This window comes from Condylostylus longicornis, unplaced genomic scaffold, assembly GCF_029603195.1.
Source record: "Condylostylus longicornis isolate FDR11 unplaced genomic scaffold, ASM2960319v2 ptg000004l, whole genome shotgun sequence".
Classification (NCBI taxonomy): Eukaryota; Metazoa; Arthropoda; class Insecta; order Diptera; family Dolichopodidae; genus Condylostylus; species Condylostylus longicornis.
The window spans coordinates 11,238,840-11,253,922 of record NW_026577973.1 but is presented as its reverse complement, the minus strand read 5'-3'; the positions used below and the strand labels follow the sequence as shown (position 1 = coordinate 11,253,922).

Genomic DNA, 15,083 nt, shown 5'->3' with positions numbered 1-15,083 from the left:
ATTAAAAATAATTTTTTTTTATAAGTTAATATATCTGGAAATCGAGAAAGAACATGGAACTTAATCTTGTACGAATAATTTTTTGTACCACTGTATGTAGTCTTTGAAATATATTCGTATATGAAAAGTAATTTTAATAATGTTGTAGTACCCACATATTATGTAGTTTTAAAAAGTAATATTTTCACTGGTCGAAGGGAAAAGTGCTACATTACAAATCATTTTGTTTGATTCAACATTATTTATTTCAAATTTTTGTTCACAAATAAATTTTGAGATTAAAAAGAACCCACGAGTAATTATTGAGATTTATATTTTGATTGTAATTGAAAACACTTACTTATAATTCTTATTTTTTTTTTATTAATTTATATTTGAAATTTTATTAATTTTTTTTACAAATCAAAAAAAGCTGATTATTGAAAGAAATTTGTCTCTACAAAAATAATTTTTGGGATGACTGTACATAGCTACATTTTTAAGGAATATTTCAACATATATGGATTGTTATGGGCTAGAAAGTCATAGTACGGCATAACCAAAAAAAAATGTATTTAATAATAAAAGACTGAAATTATTTTTTTTACCATTTTTATTTTTAATATATTATATAACATAATATACAATGTATTTTTTGTGTTTAATTTTATGGTTAATTTAAATAGTTTGTAAATGTAAAGTTGACTAAATTTTATACAAAAGGAAGTCAAAATTACAATTACAAAGTTTATTCATTTTTGAAGATTCTGTCTTCAACCAGAAAAATTCAGAGCACGCAAAATATAATTCTTAATATTTTGTTGCTGTCAACCATCGCGTTTCATCAATTATATTCAATACTTGTAATAAAATTTTTTATAAAATGTGTTCATAAAGTGCATTTTTGTGAAATATTAAAAAAATTAGTAAAACGTAAATTATTTAATGTCATGTAAATCCTAACGAGCTTAACTTTAATTAATAACTCTTTACCACTTCTAATAAATGTAACTGATATATTATGAGCCTGTTACTACTGATTTTTTGATAGATTCCAATTTACGCTTTTTCATACTTTATAAACTATTTTTTGCCAGTTTTTAATTTCTTTTTTATATGTGTGAATAATAAAAAAGAAATTATATATCTCATATTGGTTAGAGATTCAAAAATTGATTATCCTTTTATTAGTTACAAATGCAAAATATTTCAGAAAAATATTTTTCAATAATTCATTAGAATTTAATTCTATTAGAAAGATTTTATATGAAACAAGTTTTATCTTTAAATTATTTCGGGTTGTCTAATTTTGAGTGGTCCATAGAAAATTGGGAACCCTACTAAAGTTGATATACATACATATATGTTTAACTAAAACTTTGGGTATAATCGGAAAGTAATGAAAAATGTGCATCAATTTGCAAAATTGCAAAAACATTTGCTGATACCTACCGATATGATGTGTTTATTTCGAAAAGGTTTTGCGTAAAACTATTAAAATTACTAACAACTGAAAATCTATTAAAAAAATTTTTTTAATTTCAATTAAGTTTTGGTGATTTTAATATAATGGAACATTTAAAAATATTCATACCGCGCATAAAGAAATAATTAAATTTACAAGTTATTGAGTTAAAATAATAAATTATTAACTTCTGAGCTTCCATTTAAAAAAAAACTTTGCAAAAAAATTGATGCACAGCTGATTTAATAAGAAGTGCATTTTTGACATTTTTGCATGATTATACATCGATTACTTTTCGATTATACCCTTTTTGATATTAATAATAAGTAAAATTTTACTTCACGCTATTTCAATGTTTTATACTATTTTTTCATTAATAACAGAAGAAAAAAAAACAACCAAATTACGTTTCTAGATCTTTGATAAAGAATCTAAACGTGACCGAAATAAAGAAACAAATAAATACGCATACACAAGTGATAACTAAAATATTTGCAATTGATTTGCAAGTAACCGTTTCCTTATTTATGAACACATCTTCAATTTTATGTGCACTTACCACAATGTTGTATTCTTCCATTAGTAAGATTAAACTTTAGTTTCGGCGAAATATAATCCAGATTTCGTGAACGAATGTTGTTTCCCACCACGCATAAACAGAGCTTTAGAAAGAAAGTAAATTGTTATAATACTTATTTGATAAATATTTAATTAAAAAAAAAAAAATAACGAACTGCGAACTGTTTCAAATGTATCAGTCTAAGCTATAGTTTCGGTAAAAACAAATAATAAATAAAACAAAATATATGTATATATTCGTATATATATATATACATCTATCAAAAAAATAAATATCTAAAAAAAATCCATACTTTCAACACCTATATCAAGTTTTTCTTCTTTCCTTGGATCTACAAGAATAAATTATATATTTAAAACAAAACCTAATTTAAAACATTATTTTGTGACAAATAATAAAAGAATAACATTTATTTGAAACTAACTTCAAATCTTAAAATAATTCAAAATTCTACTTAACCTTCTTCTTTGTTTTTATTTTTCTTGTATAATTATTAAATATTCTTTGATGTCATATTTCTGCCTGGAACACCACTTTAAGATATAAAATTTATCTTCCTGGTAGGTATAAAACCTAAATTTCAAATTTTTACTTATATACAACCAACTTTAGAAGCATTTTTTTTTCTTGTTTTCACCTTACTTCTTGTTTTGTTATGATTGCGTAGATTTCAAAAATTTTCTTTAAGATTTCCTGACTTCTCGATTTGCATTTATTGTATTACATCTAAGAAAGTTTTACTTTCTTAATTAATTAAAAATTATTTTTCGATGGTTCTTTACATTCTATGTATATCTATAATTTATGAAAATACACATACATATTTCCTTTTATAATCGATCACTTATTTTTTAAAAACATCTGCTTAAAAAGTGTTCTTTTTTAATAGTTTTTTTGTTTTTAATTTTTTTTTTTATTAAAATAACTAAGTTACAAAAACTCCTTAACTCTACTTTTTTTTAATGCAAATAAAAGTCTATTAATCGTATATTCTTCACAGTTTCAAAAAAATATGAGTACTCTAATATGGAAAATCCTAAATAAAATCTTTTACAAGAAAACAAACTTAAACAGAGGAAAATAATTTTAAATTGTGTTTTTATTTTTAAACCTTCAATTACACAAAATTTTCCATAAATGTAAAATTGATTTAAAAACTAATTTTACAATATTATTTTAGATAAAAATGTTTTTTTTTCTTTCCTTTTTTTGGTATGCTACATAGCTTAAATAAATAAGGATATTGAAAAAGGAAATACTTTATGTACAGATTAGAGACAATATTGCGAAATATAACAGAATATAAAAAATATATGTATATATATATATTTATGTATATTATATATACATACTCATATGCATATACGTATATAATTTTTTTTAAAAAGTTAAGGATAGGGTGACTTGAAACTGTGAAAACTTAAAAAAGTTTTATTTTTTCCTTCTTTTGTGAAAAAAATTATAAAGTTAAAACATCCTTTTTTATTTATTTTGCTAACGTATTTTATTTTTAAACGTACACTTTGTGTGCATTCAAGTTGATTAATTATGTATTTATATTAAATTCATTTGTTTTTCTTTAATATATTGAAATTCTTTTTTGGACGATTTTATTTATAATTAAATATCTAACATACATCATACATACATTAGCATTTAGTATGGCTACGTTTTTATGTTCAATTTTTTTTCTATATTATTAGAAAGAATCAAAAATTAACTAAAGATTATTAAGACATAGTTTATTTTATTTTTCTTAGTAAATCCTTGAAGCTTCTTATTCTAAAAATCTTAGTAATCTAAATGAAAATTATGGTTCTGTCATTAAAATTATAATTTTAAATTATCTTATTTTTGTATATTTTTAAAGGTGGAATTTCTTTAAACAAAAACAATGCTTTTGTTTTTTTATATATTTTAAATATTACACGCTAAGCTTAGTCAAAACTACGAATAAAAATAATAGAAGTAGAGTAGTTAAAAATTTATTTTTTGCCTGTTTCTTATTTAGTCCTGGGGGTATTACTTGCTGATATATTGATTTGATTTAAACTGCCTCTCATCGTTAACTGTGTTTTTCATAATCCTGTTTCTAAAACTTTTACTTACTGCACTCTATAGAAATCTCTTGATTTTTGCATTTTTACTTTAATAAAAGGACTTTGGCTAAGTTTTTTTTTTAGGTATTTCTATAAATATTTTTCTTCCTTTAATTTTCGCATCTTACTATTTTATTTTATTTTTGTTTTTAACTAAATACTTTTCTAAATTTTTACGAATAACGTTTTTTACCTAGTAATGGGAAAAATGAAATGAAAAATATATTAGATTTTTCTAGATATTTTTTTGTGTACTCTTTGTTAAGAAAATAAAAGTTAGTCTAAAATATAATATTTTATTATAGTAATGCATATATTATGAATGTAACATATTATATAATATGTATATATAATTTAGTTATTTTTGCATATTTCTTAATCACAAACCTAAAATATTATTTTCTATCCCATGTTATTTAATTTTAATTATAAAAAAATAAGAGAAAAAGACAACAAGTTTCATATAGCATTAACCTTACGATTTTTAAGTAAGTAGTTCAGTTACTAAAAAATTTATTACTGACTTCCTCTTATATCAAATAAAGATCTTTGTAGCAACGATGCGTGTTACAGTGAATAAGATTTAATTCAAAACAACATAGCTTTAAACGAAGCCTAAATTTTTAATATCACAACTTGACAAATAACTAATTCAGACAGTTTCTGATATCAGCAGAGTGAAGTTGTGTAGGAAGATCAAAGAAGTGTAAATATTGTAACAACTCATAAATTACTAAAAATCGTTTGGCTTTGCATTATGGTTTTCTATTAAAATTTCTATTTCGTAAAATATTAAAAAAAAAAAAAAAAAAAAAAAAGAAAATTATTAAATAACTCGGGTTAAAGAGCAACTATAAAACCATTTTATATTGGGTAGTAGCTACAGTCTTAAGTAATAATTATTTCTTTACCTTAGTACAATTAGTATCTGCGATTTCCCCCTCCGCCTCCCATGTTTCCGGGACCACTATTGTAACCTTGATTATATCCTCCACCACCTCCGCCACTTTGATTCATACCGGGACCTATGAGCACATTGTTTTTACGTAGATTTTATTCATTACAGTAAGATAACATTTTGCTACTTACCACCTGGTCCTTTGTTGCCATATCCACCACCACCCATATTGTAAGGGGCAGGACGATTAGTGCCAAAACTTTGATTCCTTTGAGGACCTCCACCATATCCTTGTTGATAGCCTGATCCAAAATCATTAGGGCCCCAATTGTTTCCAGGGTTTCCACCACCTCCCCCGCCCCCCATAGGACCGCAAAAACCACTTCCCCCTTGATTTTGATTCCAGCCACCGCCTCCGCCGCCTCCTTGCATATTTCCGCTATCCCATGGATTCATATTACCTCCACCACCACCGTTCCAATTATTTCCTCCTCCTTGATTATAGCCCCCACCACCGAAATTTCCGTTATTATTACCCCAATCATTTCCACCCCTACTATTCCAACCTTGGCTTCCACCACTTCCACGGCCACCACCACCACCGCCTCTACCACCCATTGGTCCTCCCCTATTCATATCACGGCTGCCGCCACCACCTCCTCCACGTCCTCCATCGGTGTCAGATTTGGAAAGTGCTTTTTTAACATCAAGTAGCTTGTTTTTAATAGTGTGATTTTTTTGCACTAAAAGAAATATATTATAAATATAAACAAAAATAAGAATATATATACATATATTATATAAATGTGTATACTTTTGTAGCAACGCTGCGTGTTACAATGAAAAACTTATTTATATTCAAAGTAACATAGCTTAAAACGAAGCAAATTTTTTTTTACAACTTGATGAATAACTAACTCAAACATTTATTTCAAGTTAGCACAGAAAAAGTTGTAAGCATCACTTATTCACTTGAATTTTTTTGTATTAAAATTAAATAAGTTTGTAGGTGTTTGTTCAAAAATGTTTAAATAGAATTTTTATTATTATATCCTGTTTTTATTATTATTAAAATGCGCTACAATCATTCTTTACTAAAAAAAATTTAAAAATGGCGTTTTTCAGAAAAGGTAAGTGTCTCTAATACTGACATATTTCGCAACAAATTCAACTTTGGCGTGAGATATCTCATATGTTAGACACAATAAGTGATCGTGTTTCCGATTTTTTGAATAATTTAGAAAATTGAGAATGATGTTTTTTATAAAATTATTTAATAAAAAATATATTTTAATTCATGATTTTTCGATTAAAGATGAATAAACAGAAATAATGTTCCTATTGACCTATGCACAAATGTTTGTGTCTATTACTGAAAGTTTGTGTTCCTAATACTGACAATGTAATTTCAAATGCTTTAATCTATATTCTATATATGAATAATAGTTCAAAATGGTTAAAATGGTAATATTGTATTACCGCCACTGTCAGTATTAGAGACACTTACCTTAAGTAGGTATGTAAATATACATGATATACAAATTAAAAATTTAATTTGTTCTTATTTTCATTTTTTTGTTTTAAAATAAAACACATTAAACGCATGCAGTTGTTCAACTTGCGCATATTCTTTTAAAGTTCAAAACAAACAAACATGAATATTTAAAAAATACTAAGCTTATATGTATCGATTTCTACCATAGCTGACAGAAATCAGGCATGGACCCTAAAAAAGATTGACAGTTTACAGTTGTCAAATTTCTGTTATAGTAACACGAATTCTTATACACAAGCTATAGCAGGTCCTTTTTAAAATCAACACTGTCGCAAAATCTCAAACTTTTTTAAAATTTTTAATTAATTCAATCTTTTTCTAGTTTACTAGTGCTTACATTCTTAAAGTTTTGTGTTATAGGTGAGTTAAAGTTAGCAGATCTTGCAACAGAAAATCTAAAAACTTTAAAAAACCGTTCTGAAAGATGAAGCATGAATCTATTTTTTAAAATGTCAATTTCAAATTTATTAAGATTAATATTCATATGAACATATAAGGTTAGGTATAAAAATTGGTAAAAAAAAAAATTCCTCAAAGGTTAGGTATAAAATTGTAAAAAAAAAAAATTCCTCATTTAAGAAAGAAAAAAATAAAGAGGAGAAAAATTTATTTATATTTTTTGTTTATGCAAAAAGTTAAAATTTTTTGCAAAAAATTTTGATTTAGATTATATAAAAGTGTGAAACTAAGCTTTTCCTCTACAACCGGGTTCTTAAGCCTGTATGAACCTAGGGCATTTAGTTTTTGGAGCTGTACCAAAAATAGTGACATTAAAGTCATATAGATCTTTCGAAACAATGTTCTCAAACTCATCGCTAATGCGACATGGTACGTAAGTAACGATACTTTGCACCGAGACCTGAATTTGCGAACAGTCAAAGAGGGAATAAGAAAACAAGCGATCAATCATTAATTAAGATTAGCTATAACTTTTGAATGCTGGTCAAGTGTCAAGACGATTTAAACGTACGAAACCTCTTGAACTCATCGGCTAAACAAAACAACATTTGTAACAGGGAACGCATCAATAAATGATGCCCCCATAAACCCCATTTCAAGTCAGAAAGATTGCTAGATAGGAATTACTTTCTTTGTTGCAATAAAATGAAATTTTTTCTTATATTCGTTTTTATATAGAGGGTAACTTGAAACGACGCATATTTTATAATCATTATAGAATTTTAAAAGTATGTATTATAATAATTACAAGTTAAAATCTAATAATTACAAAATTAAATTCTTACCTAAAATCTAATAAAATATTTATTTTATATCGAGTATTCTGGACTAAAAAAAATATAGCACCAAATTTTTTTTTATTCAGTGTATTATGTTTTACTCTCAATTCTGGCAGGCATGTTGCCTTACATGGTAGTTCAAAAACAATGCGAAAAAACTTCAAAATATGTATGAAATTCAATCAAAATTTTAGTTAATTTAATTTTTTTGTTTGTCTAAGAAAATTTCAAATTTCATTTTAATATAAAAATTGTTAGATTTTAGTAATTTTTTCATAGAAAACTCGAAATGAAAACAGGTAAAAATTATTTAAAAAAAATCATTTAGAAATATCGTTTTGCTAAAAAATACATTTGCAGTTTTTAAAACATACATTCACAAAAACATAAAGGTCCAGGCATTAATTTTTTTTTATGTAAAGGTTTTTCTGTTGAACACATTGAAATTTAAAGTTTTAATTATTTAGCATATATTGAAAATATAAAGCCAATTACACAGTTATAAAAGTAAAATAAAACTATTACACTTCTATTTTCCCGCTGTATCTTGTAGCAATAAATCTCAAGGTTTTGTCCGATTATGAACTAAATTTAGACAAATGAAATTCAGACCTAAATGCTTTAATATCACAGTCATAACGCCACTAATATGTATTAAATATATATAGTGGAGCTGAGACTGTACGTATGACTGATAGGTATAAGTATAGGTATATATTATAATTATAAAAGCCAATACCTATTATAGAAAAGAATATAAATTATTTCAATTTTCTATTTGGCTATACTGATATCCTTTTCAACATTTGCACATTGTGAATGTTCCAGGCGAATAAATAGATTGACAGATAAACATTATTTTAAAATATTTAAGATTTTTTTTTCTACACTAATTAATTTTATACTCACAAACAGCTTTGTCCACTGGATCATAATCATCAAATTCAACAAAACCAAATCCTCTTTTTTTCCCAGTATCCTTGTCTGTTACAACCACACAAGAAACAATGTTTCCATATTTCCCAAAATAATCCCTTAAATCGTCTTCTGAATGTTCATCTTTTAATCCGCCGACAAACAATTTTTTAACAGATGCACCTGCGTCTGGTCGATTAATGTCTTGACGTGGAACTGCACGCTTTGGCTCAACCACTCTGTTTAAAGTTAAGGAATATATGTATTAGTATATTTTAACGTTCTGCAGAAATTTCTTTTTACCTCCCATCAACCTTATGTGGCCGATTTTTCTGGGCATCATCCACCATATATGCCCTGGAGTAAGTTATAAACCCAAAACCACGAGATCTTTTTGTCTTAGGATCTTTCATTACTACCACATCAACAATTTTACCCCATTTTTCAAAGTGTCCTTTCAAAGAATCATCAGTTGTTCTATAATCCAACCCTCCAATGAATAACTTTCTCAAATGTTCTGGCTCACGAATATCCTATAAATTTAGAAATTAATTGATATTATAAAGAAGAAAAAAAAGCGACGCCATATTGGAAAAAAAATCGATATTACCCACGCGGCTTTAATAGACGCCATATTTAGCAAAGAGGAAAAATTTACTTAAATATTTAACAATTAACAATATATATTAATTTTCTTGCAAAATTTAAATATAATAAGATTAAAAACCAAAGCGATATTCAATAATAGAGTTATCCCTAATGTATATTGCGCCTTAAAAGACTACAAAAATATTTTTTAGTCCAATGTACTTACGTCATCCTCATCATTGTGATAATTTCCGTTTTGATTGTCTCCAGCGGGCATTTTGAAGATTTTTATTTCAATTTAATACTTTAAAATTTACAAAAAAAAAGAAACTTATAACACTATTTTAATTATGTACTATTTCACTTTAAAATTTTTTTTCTGAAAGTTTAATTAATTAATAATAATCACACACCTAAATTATATATTAACTCAACGGCGGTCGCAAGAAGAATGGAACGAATCGAATGGCAATCTTTATTTTGAAGACATATGACTAGTATTGCCAGATTTGTTTTTTAAAATTTCACATTTAAAGACTTAATTTTTCCCACAACCTATAAAACGTCAAATGTGTGAAATCAATAAACAAAAATTTTAATAAATAGAATGAGGTTAAAAAATATTGCATAATAAAAAGTGATTTACCCAGCATTTACACGTACAAGTTACTTGCAAGAAAGTTGCAACACATACAAAAATTTTACTAACACATTGAAATATTTCTACTTGCTTGTTTACTTGCAGTTCAACTTGCAAGAAAATTTTGCTGCCAGTAATTTGAGCAAGTAATTTGACATATTGAGAAATTCACAAAAAAAAATTTGTTGCTTTGATTTTTTTTTTTTTTTTTTTAATTTAAAATTTTTGAATTTTCTTTTGAAAAAATTAAACTTAGCAAACTTAGCTAGTTGTTTTCTTCTCAAAGACATTTTCAAAAATTAACTTGCTAAACGCCTACGTCATAATAGCAAGTAATTTGACATTTCGAAAAACTAATTGACAATTAATATTATACAAACTTGCATGCAAGTAACTTGTATGTGTAAATGCTGGGTTAGAGAAAAGTAAGTTTATTTTCTTTCAGTAACAGAAAACTTGAAAAAAAATTTTCATGATAGGAATTATCAAAATGACATAATTAGCTTTCCAATTATAATAAAAATATGTAATTATGTGTGTAGCAGTTTGAAAAGAATAAATTTCTTTCAATTCTGAATTTTACCTTTTCCTCTGTTTACTCGGAAAGTGAGAAGAAAGTGAGTAACTATCATATACTTGTATAATGCAATTTTCGAGGGAGTAGAGTTATTTGGTATTGCGTACCTCGTTTTTTCTGAAATGTATACAAAATTTATTCACTTTGTTTTTGAAAATGAGACGTTCGATAATTTGAGAAAAAATGCAAAAATTCAATTAAAAAACATGAGTAATTTTACCCAGCATTTACACATACAAGTTACTTGCAAGCAAGTTTGTATAATATTAATTGTCAATTAGTTTTTCGAAATGTCAAATTACTTGCTATTATGACGTAGGCGTTTAGCAAGTTAATTTTTGAAAATTTCTTTGAGAAGAAAACAACTAGCAATATATATAATTGTTTATAAATTTTAGAAACCATAAGTTTGCTAAGTTTAATTTTTTCAAAACAAAATTCAAAAATTTTAAATTAAAAAAAAATCAAAACAACAAATTTTTTTTTGTGAATTTCTCAATATGTCAAATTACTTGCTCAAATTACTGGCAGCAAAATTTTCTTGCAAGTTGAACTGCAAGTAAACAAGCAAGTAGAAATATTTCAATGTGTTAGTAAAATTTTTGTATGTATTGCAACTTTCTTGCAAGTAACTTGTACGTGTAAATGCTGGGTTATTGAAAAAGTGAAACATCCATTAGAAAATACTGCGAATTCTGATTTGAAAGTGAATAAAAAGTGAGTAAAAAAGCGAAGTACAAGATCAGGCTATAATTAAAAATTATACATAATTGAAAGTTAGATATTTCAAAACTAAATGTAAAAAACAATATTCTTATTCAATAAAAGGAAGAAAAAGTCAAAATTGAAAATATCCATAGAAATAACGAACTCTATATAAAAAGAAAAATTGATAAATTAAAAAGCTTAAAAGGTTGACTAACAAATTTTTACATTTTTTACTGCCTGAAGGAAACAATTCTTCTGTTTTACTTTACGTACTTTTTTTAATTTTGTTTGGAAAGACTATTATCATATCAAAATTACTTCGTCAATGTTTTTTTTATTGCCTTTTTTTTTTACATTTGTAATATATGAAAATGATAATAACGAGACAAAGCTTATTTTTCTCTAATAAGGTAATTGAGCTGAAATTAAAATCTGTTTCGTGAAACAACCGAATATGTACACTATATACTGTATAGTGTTATATACTACGTTTATAAGCAGCTTCAAGTGGAATTCGAGCTCTTATGAACGCTACTTGACTTGAAATTTTAAATGACTTGAAAAAGAAATCACTAACTGACTTGAAAATCGACTGTACGCTGATTGAAAAATTGAATATGACAAATTACAACCTAATAGTGTTATCTAGTTTTTCATCTCTTTTTTTATTCGCTTTCAGGTCTCATTTACCTCGTTTATATGGCAGCTTGAGTACTTGACTTGAAATCAGCTTGAAACTCAAGCAGCGTTTTTAATATGTCAGCTTCAAAGCTTGAAAATGACATTTAGCTTGAAATCAGCTTGAGTTTGACAGTCTTTGAAGTAATAGAAAACAAAGTAATTCAAAAAAAAAGAAGTTGTAATTAATATTAGAAAATATGGATTGTAAAAACAAACAAAAACTCTTAATAAAGTGCATGGAAAATTATAAAATCCATCAGGAAAATATAATCAAAGTTTTTATAAAAAAAAATAATAGAAATAGAGTGAAATTTTTAAGAAGATTAAAAAATAGAATAAATATCAATTTTAAAAGACATAGTGATAACATGAAGAAAAATATTGAAATTATACAAAATTCTCAGAAAAGAAGCAGAAAATTATGGATGAAGGATATTTTTTGCCATCGATTTTTTCTATAATTTTTTGTTCCTTAAAAAGCTCCAGCATAACCCGCGTCTCCTCATTGCTCCAAATATTTCTTTTCGACATATTCTACAAAAAATTATAAGTTTATAATAATAAATATCAAAATAAAAATACAAAATATCATGTACATATGTTCAAAAATTAACTTACCTTTCATTTGTATTGACACTTAATAGTTTCAAATTCATAAAGCACTCTATTTCTACTGTCATTTTAGGACAAAATATTAAATTCTGTCATTTTCAAGCTCTCAAGCTTTCAAGCGGTGTTTTTACTTCAACATTTCAAGTCAAGTAGGCAAAATTTTTTGATTGACTTGAGTGAAGCCGATTTCAAGTCAAGCAGTGTTTATATGTACATAAAATAGGTTTCAAGTAAGCTTGAAGCTGCCATATAAACGAGGTAATTGTCAAAAACAAGGTGAATAAATTTTGTATACATTTACACGAAAAAAAGAGATACGTAATACCTAATAATTATTCTTTTCTATTAACTATAAAGAAATGGAATTGCAAGCTAGAAAAATTAAAATACTGCTAAACGAAAACTCCGCTTTTTTATATGAAATGATTTGGTAAATTTTTTTAATCACTACCTTATGATTGAAAAAACTTTGAACGCACCCCCATTCGTTAGGTTAAAAATTTTGACGGTTTTGACATTTCATAAAAAAATTGACTTGGTTGATTATTAGAAAATAGTCTTTGAGAAATTAAATTTGTAAATGTTTTATTTCGCCTAAAATTTATCCCCAATTTTGAAAAAAGAAAATATAGTTATCAAGTAAGTAAGTCGTTTCATTATTATGTGACAGATATTTCATTATTTATTTCTATTTAAGGTTTAATGATTACAACTCTACACTAGCATATTTATAGATTTCGCACAGAATATTATCCGCTGCCTTCGAAAATATTATATTTTAGTTTTAAATTTGATTTCGAGATTCAATTTGTTATATTTAATGAAACTTTAAAGGAAATTATCGAGATTTATTTTGTTTTATGTCAACTGAATATTCCTTATATAGAAAAGGGCGAGTCCTATTTACATGAGTGCCTTAGGTATAAATAAGTTGAACTGATAACAGCACGATACAAATTTCCGTCCATAAAAATTACATATCCATCTAAAAATAGTAAACTACATTCCATAATTACATTATTTTAAGTTAGAAAAATTCAATAACATAAAACAATGAATGAGTGTTGACAAAAGTTGAAAAAAATTGTATAAGAATTTAACTAATATCTTAACTGATGAATACGCAAGTTTAATTTAAATATTTTAAAGTGTACTTAACAAATACAAATATTATTTGAAAATGTCTAGAAGTAAAATTAGTTGCAGAGCTGATAGTGAAATGATCGAAATAAAGTCCAAGTTTGATGCTGAATTTCGTAGATGGGGTTTTAGCAGAAATCGAACGAGTTTTGATTTTTTTCAGTCTCTAGTTGAACAGTTGCATAGGCTTAATAATTTGGAATTCGAAATATTTTACGTTGATCCTAGTGATAACGATTTGTTACCAATAAACAATGACGACAATTTTGGTAGAGCTTTAAAAACAGCAAAACCTTTGTTACGTGTTATTGTTCAACGAAAAGGTGATTGTATTCAAGACTATTCCGGTTATGGAACGATGAAATCTCGTAATATAATTAGCAGTATTTTACTTGGCCAAACTCCTATGAAAGCGAAAGGCCCTACAATATCGAATCCTCATGACTTTAGACAAGTGTCTGCCATTATAGATGTAGATATTTTACCAGAAACATGTCGCCGAGTAAGACTTTTAAAACATGGCAGTGACAAACCGTTAGGCTTTTATATACGAGATGGAACATCTGTTAGAGTTACAGCAAGTGGTTTAGAAAAGCAGCCTGGAATATTCATATCAAGATTAGTTCCAGGAGGTCTGGCAGAAAGTACAGGTCTATTGGCAGTCAATGATGAAGTACTTGAGGTTAATGGTATAGAAGTTGCTGGTAAAACACTGGATCAAGTAACTGATATGATGGTAGCAAATAGTTCAAATTTAATCATTACTGTTAAACCGGCCAATCAAAGGGCGTTGTCTTCTTCGACAACTAATGCAACTACTCATTTACGTGGTTCAATGTCTAGAGCCAGTCAACTATCCGGCGGTTCGCAACAATCTCATCACACAAATACTTCAGATGAAGCAGAACAAGATGATCAAGATGAAGTTGTTGATTTGGTTGGGGGAACGGGGACAATTACGGGAGACAATTCTTTAACTTCCAATTCGAAGGACAATGTTTTACATTTATAAACTTTTATTGCAAGATTTTTTGAAACTAGATTTTTCAATAAAAAAAGCATAAAATAATAAAAATTTAAAATAATGCAGAAAAGTGCACTTATATAACGTATGATGAAAGAAAAATCATTCCAGAGAAATATTAAAAAATGTTTTTACTTAGATTGAATTGTTATAAAAGAACGGTAAAATACTTAATTAAAAAAAAAACATTTTTAATTATAATAAGGTTGTTTTGTAATATTTAAATTTATCACATTTTACACACATTATTTTATTATAAATAGTATTATATTCAATTTGAAAACATTTTGCATTCCAATGTTAAAAGTTTAAGTTTCAACTATTTTAAACTATTATACCATTACATAATTCATATTTTAAAATTATTAATAAAACTATAATTAT

The 15,083-nt window shown here is 26.2% G+C and overlaps 2 protein-coding genes across 3 annotated transcripts; one reads left to right on the top strand and one right to left on the bottom strand.

The window, feature by feature from the left end:
* Window positions 1-602: 602 nt before the first annotated feature.
* LOC129608105 (heterogeneous nuclear ribonucleoprotein 87F-like) lies at window positions 603-9,761 on the bottom strand. Of its 2 annotated transcripts, none has more exons than XM_055519440.1 (6): window positions 9,544-9,761; window positions 9,033-9,262; window positions 8,724-8,968; window positions 5,213-5,764; window positions 5,035-5,148; window positions 603-2,106 (listed from the first exon to the last, which is right to left on the bottom strand). In XM_055519440.1, exons 1-5 carry the CDS (start codon window positions 9,592-9,594, stop codon window positions 5,045-5,047), a joined length of 1,182 nt encoding a protein of 393 aa, XP_055375415.1. In that variant the 5' UTR covers window positions 9,595-9,761; the 3' UTR covers window positions 603-2,106; window positions 5,035-5,044. The 2 variants fall into 2 exon arrangements, with proteins under 2 accessions (XP_055375415.1, XP_055375407.1); XM_055519432.1 differs by lacking the exon at window positions 603-2,106 and adding an exon at window positions 3,270-4,316.
* Window positions 9,762-13,057: 3,296 nt separating this feature from the next.
* On the top strand, window positions 13,058-14,971 carry LOC129608604 (partitioning defective protein 6). Its single transcript, XM_055520235.1, has 2 exons — window positions 13,058-13,174; window positions 13,233-14,971. The coding sequence occupies exon 2, from the start codon at window positions 13,716-13,718 to the stop codon at window positions 14,685-14,687; it is 972 nt and encodes a 323-aa protein (XP_055376210.1). The 5' UTR covers window positions 13,058-13,174; window positions 13,233-13,715; the 3' UTR covers window positions 14,688-14,971.
* Window positions 14,972-15,083: the final 112 nt, after the last annotated feature.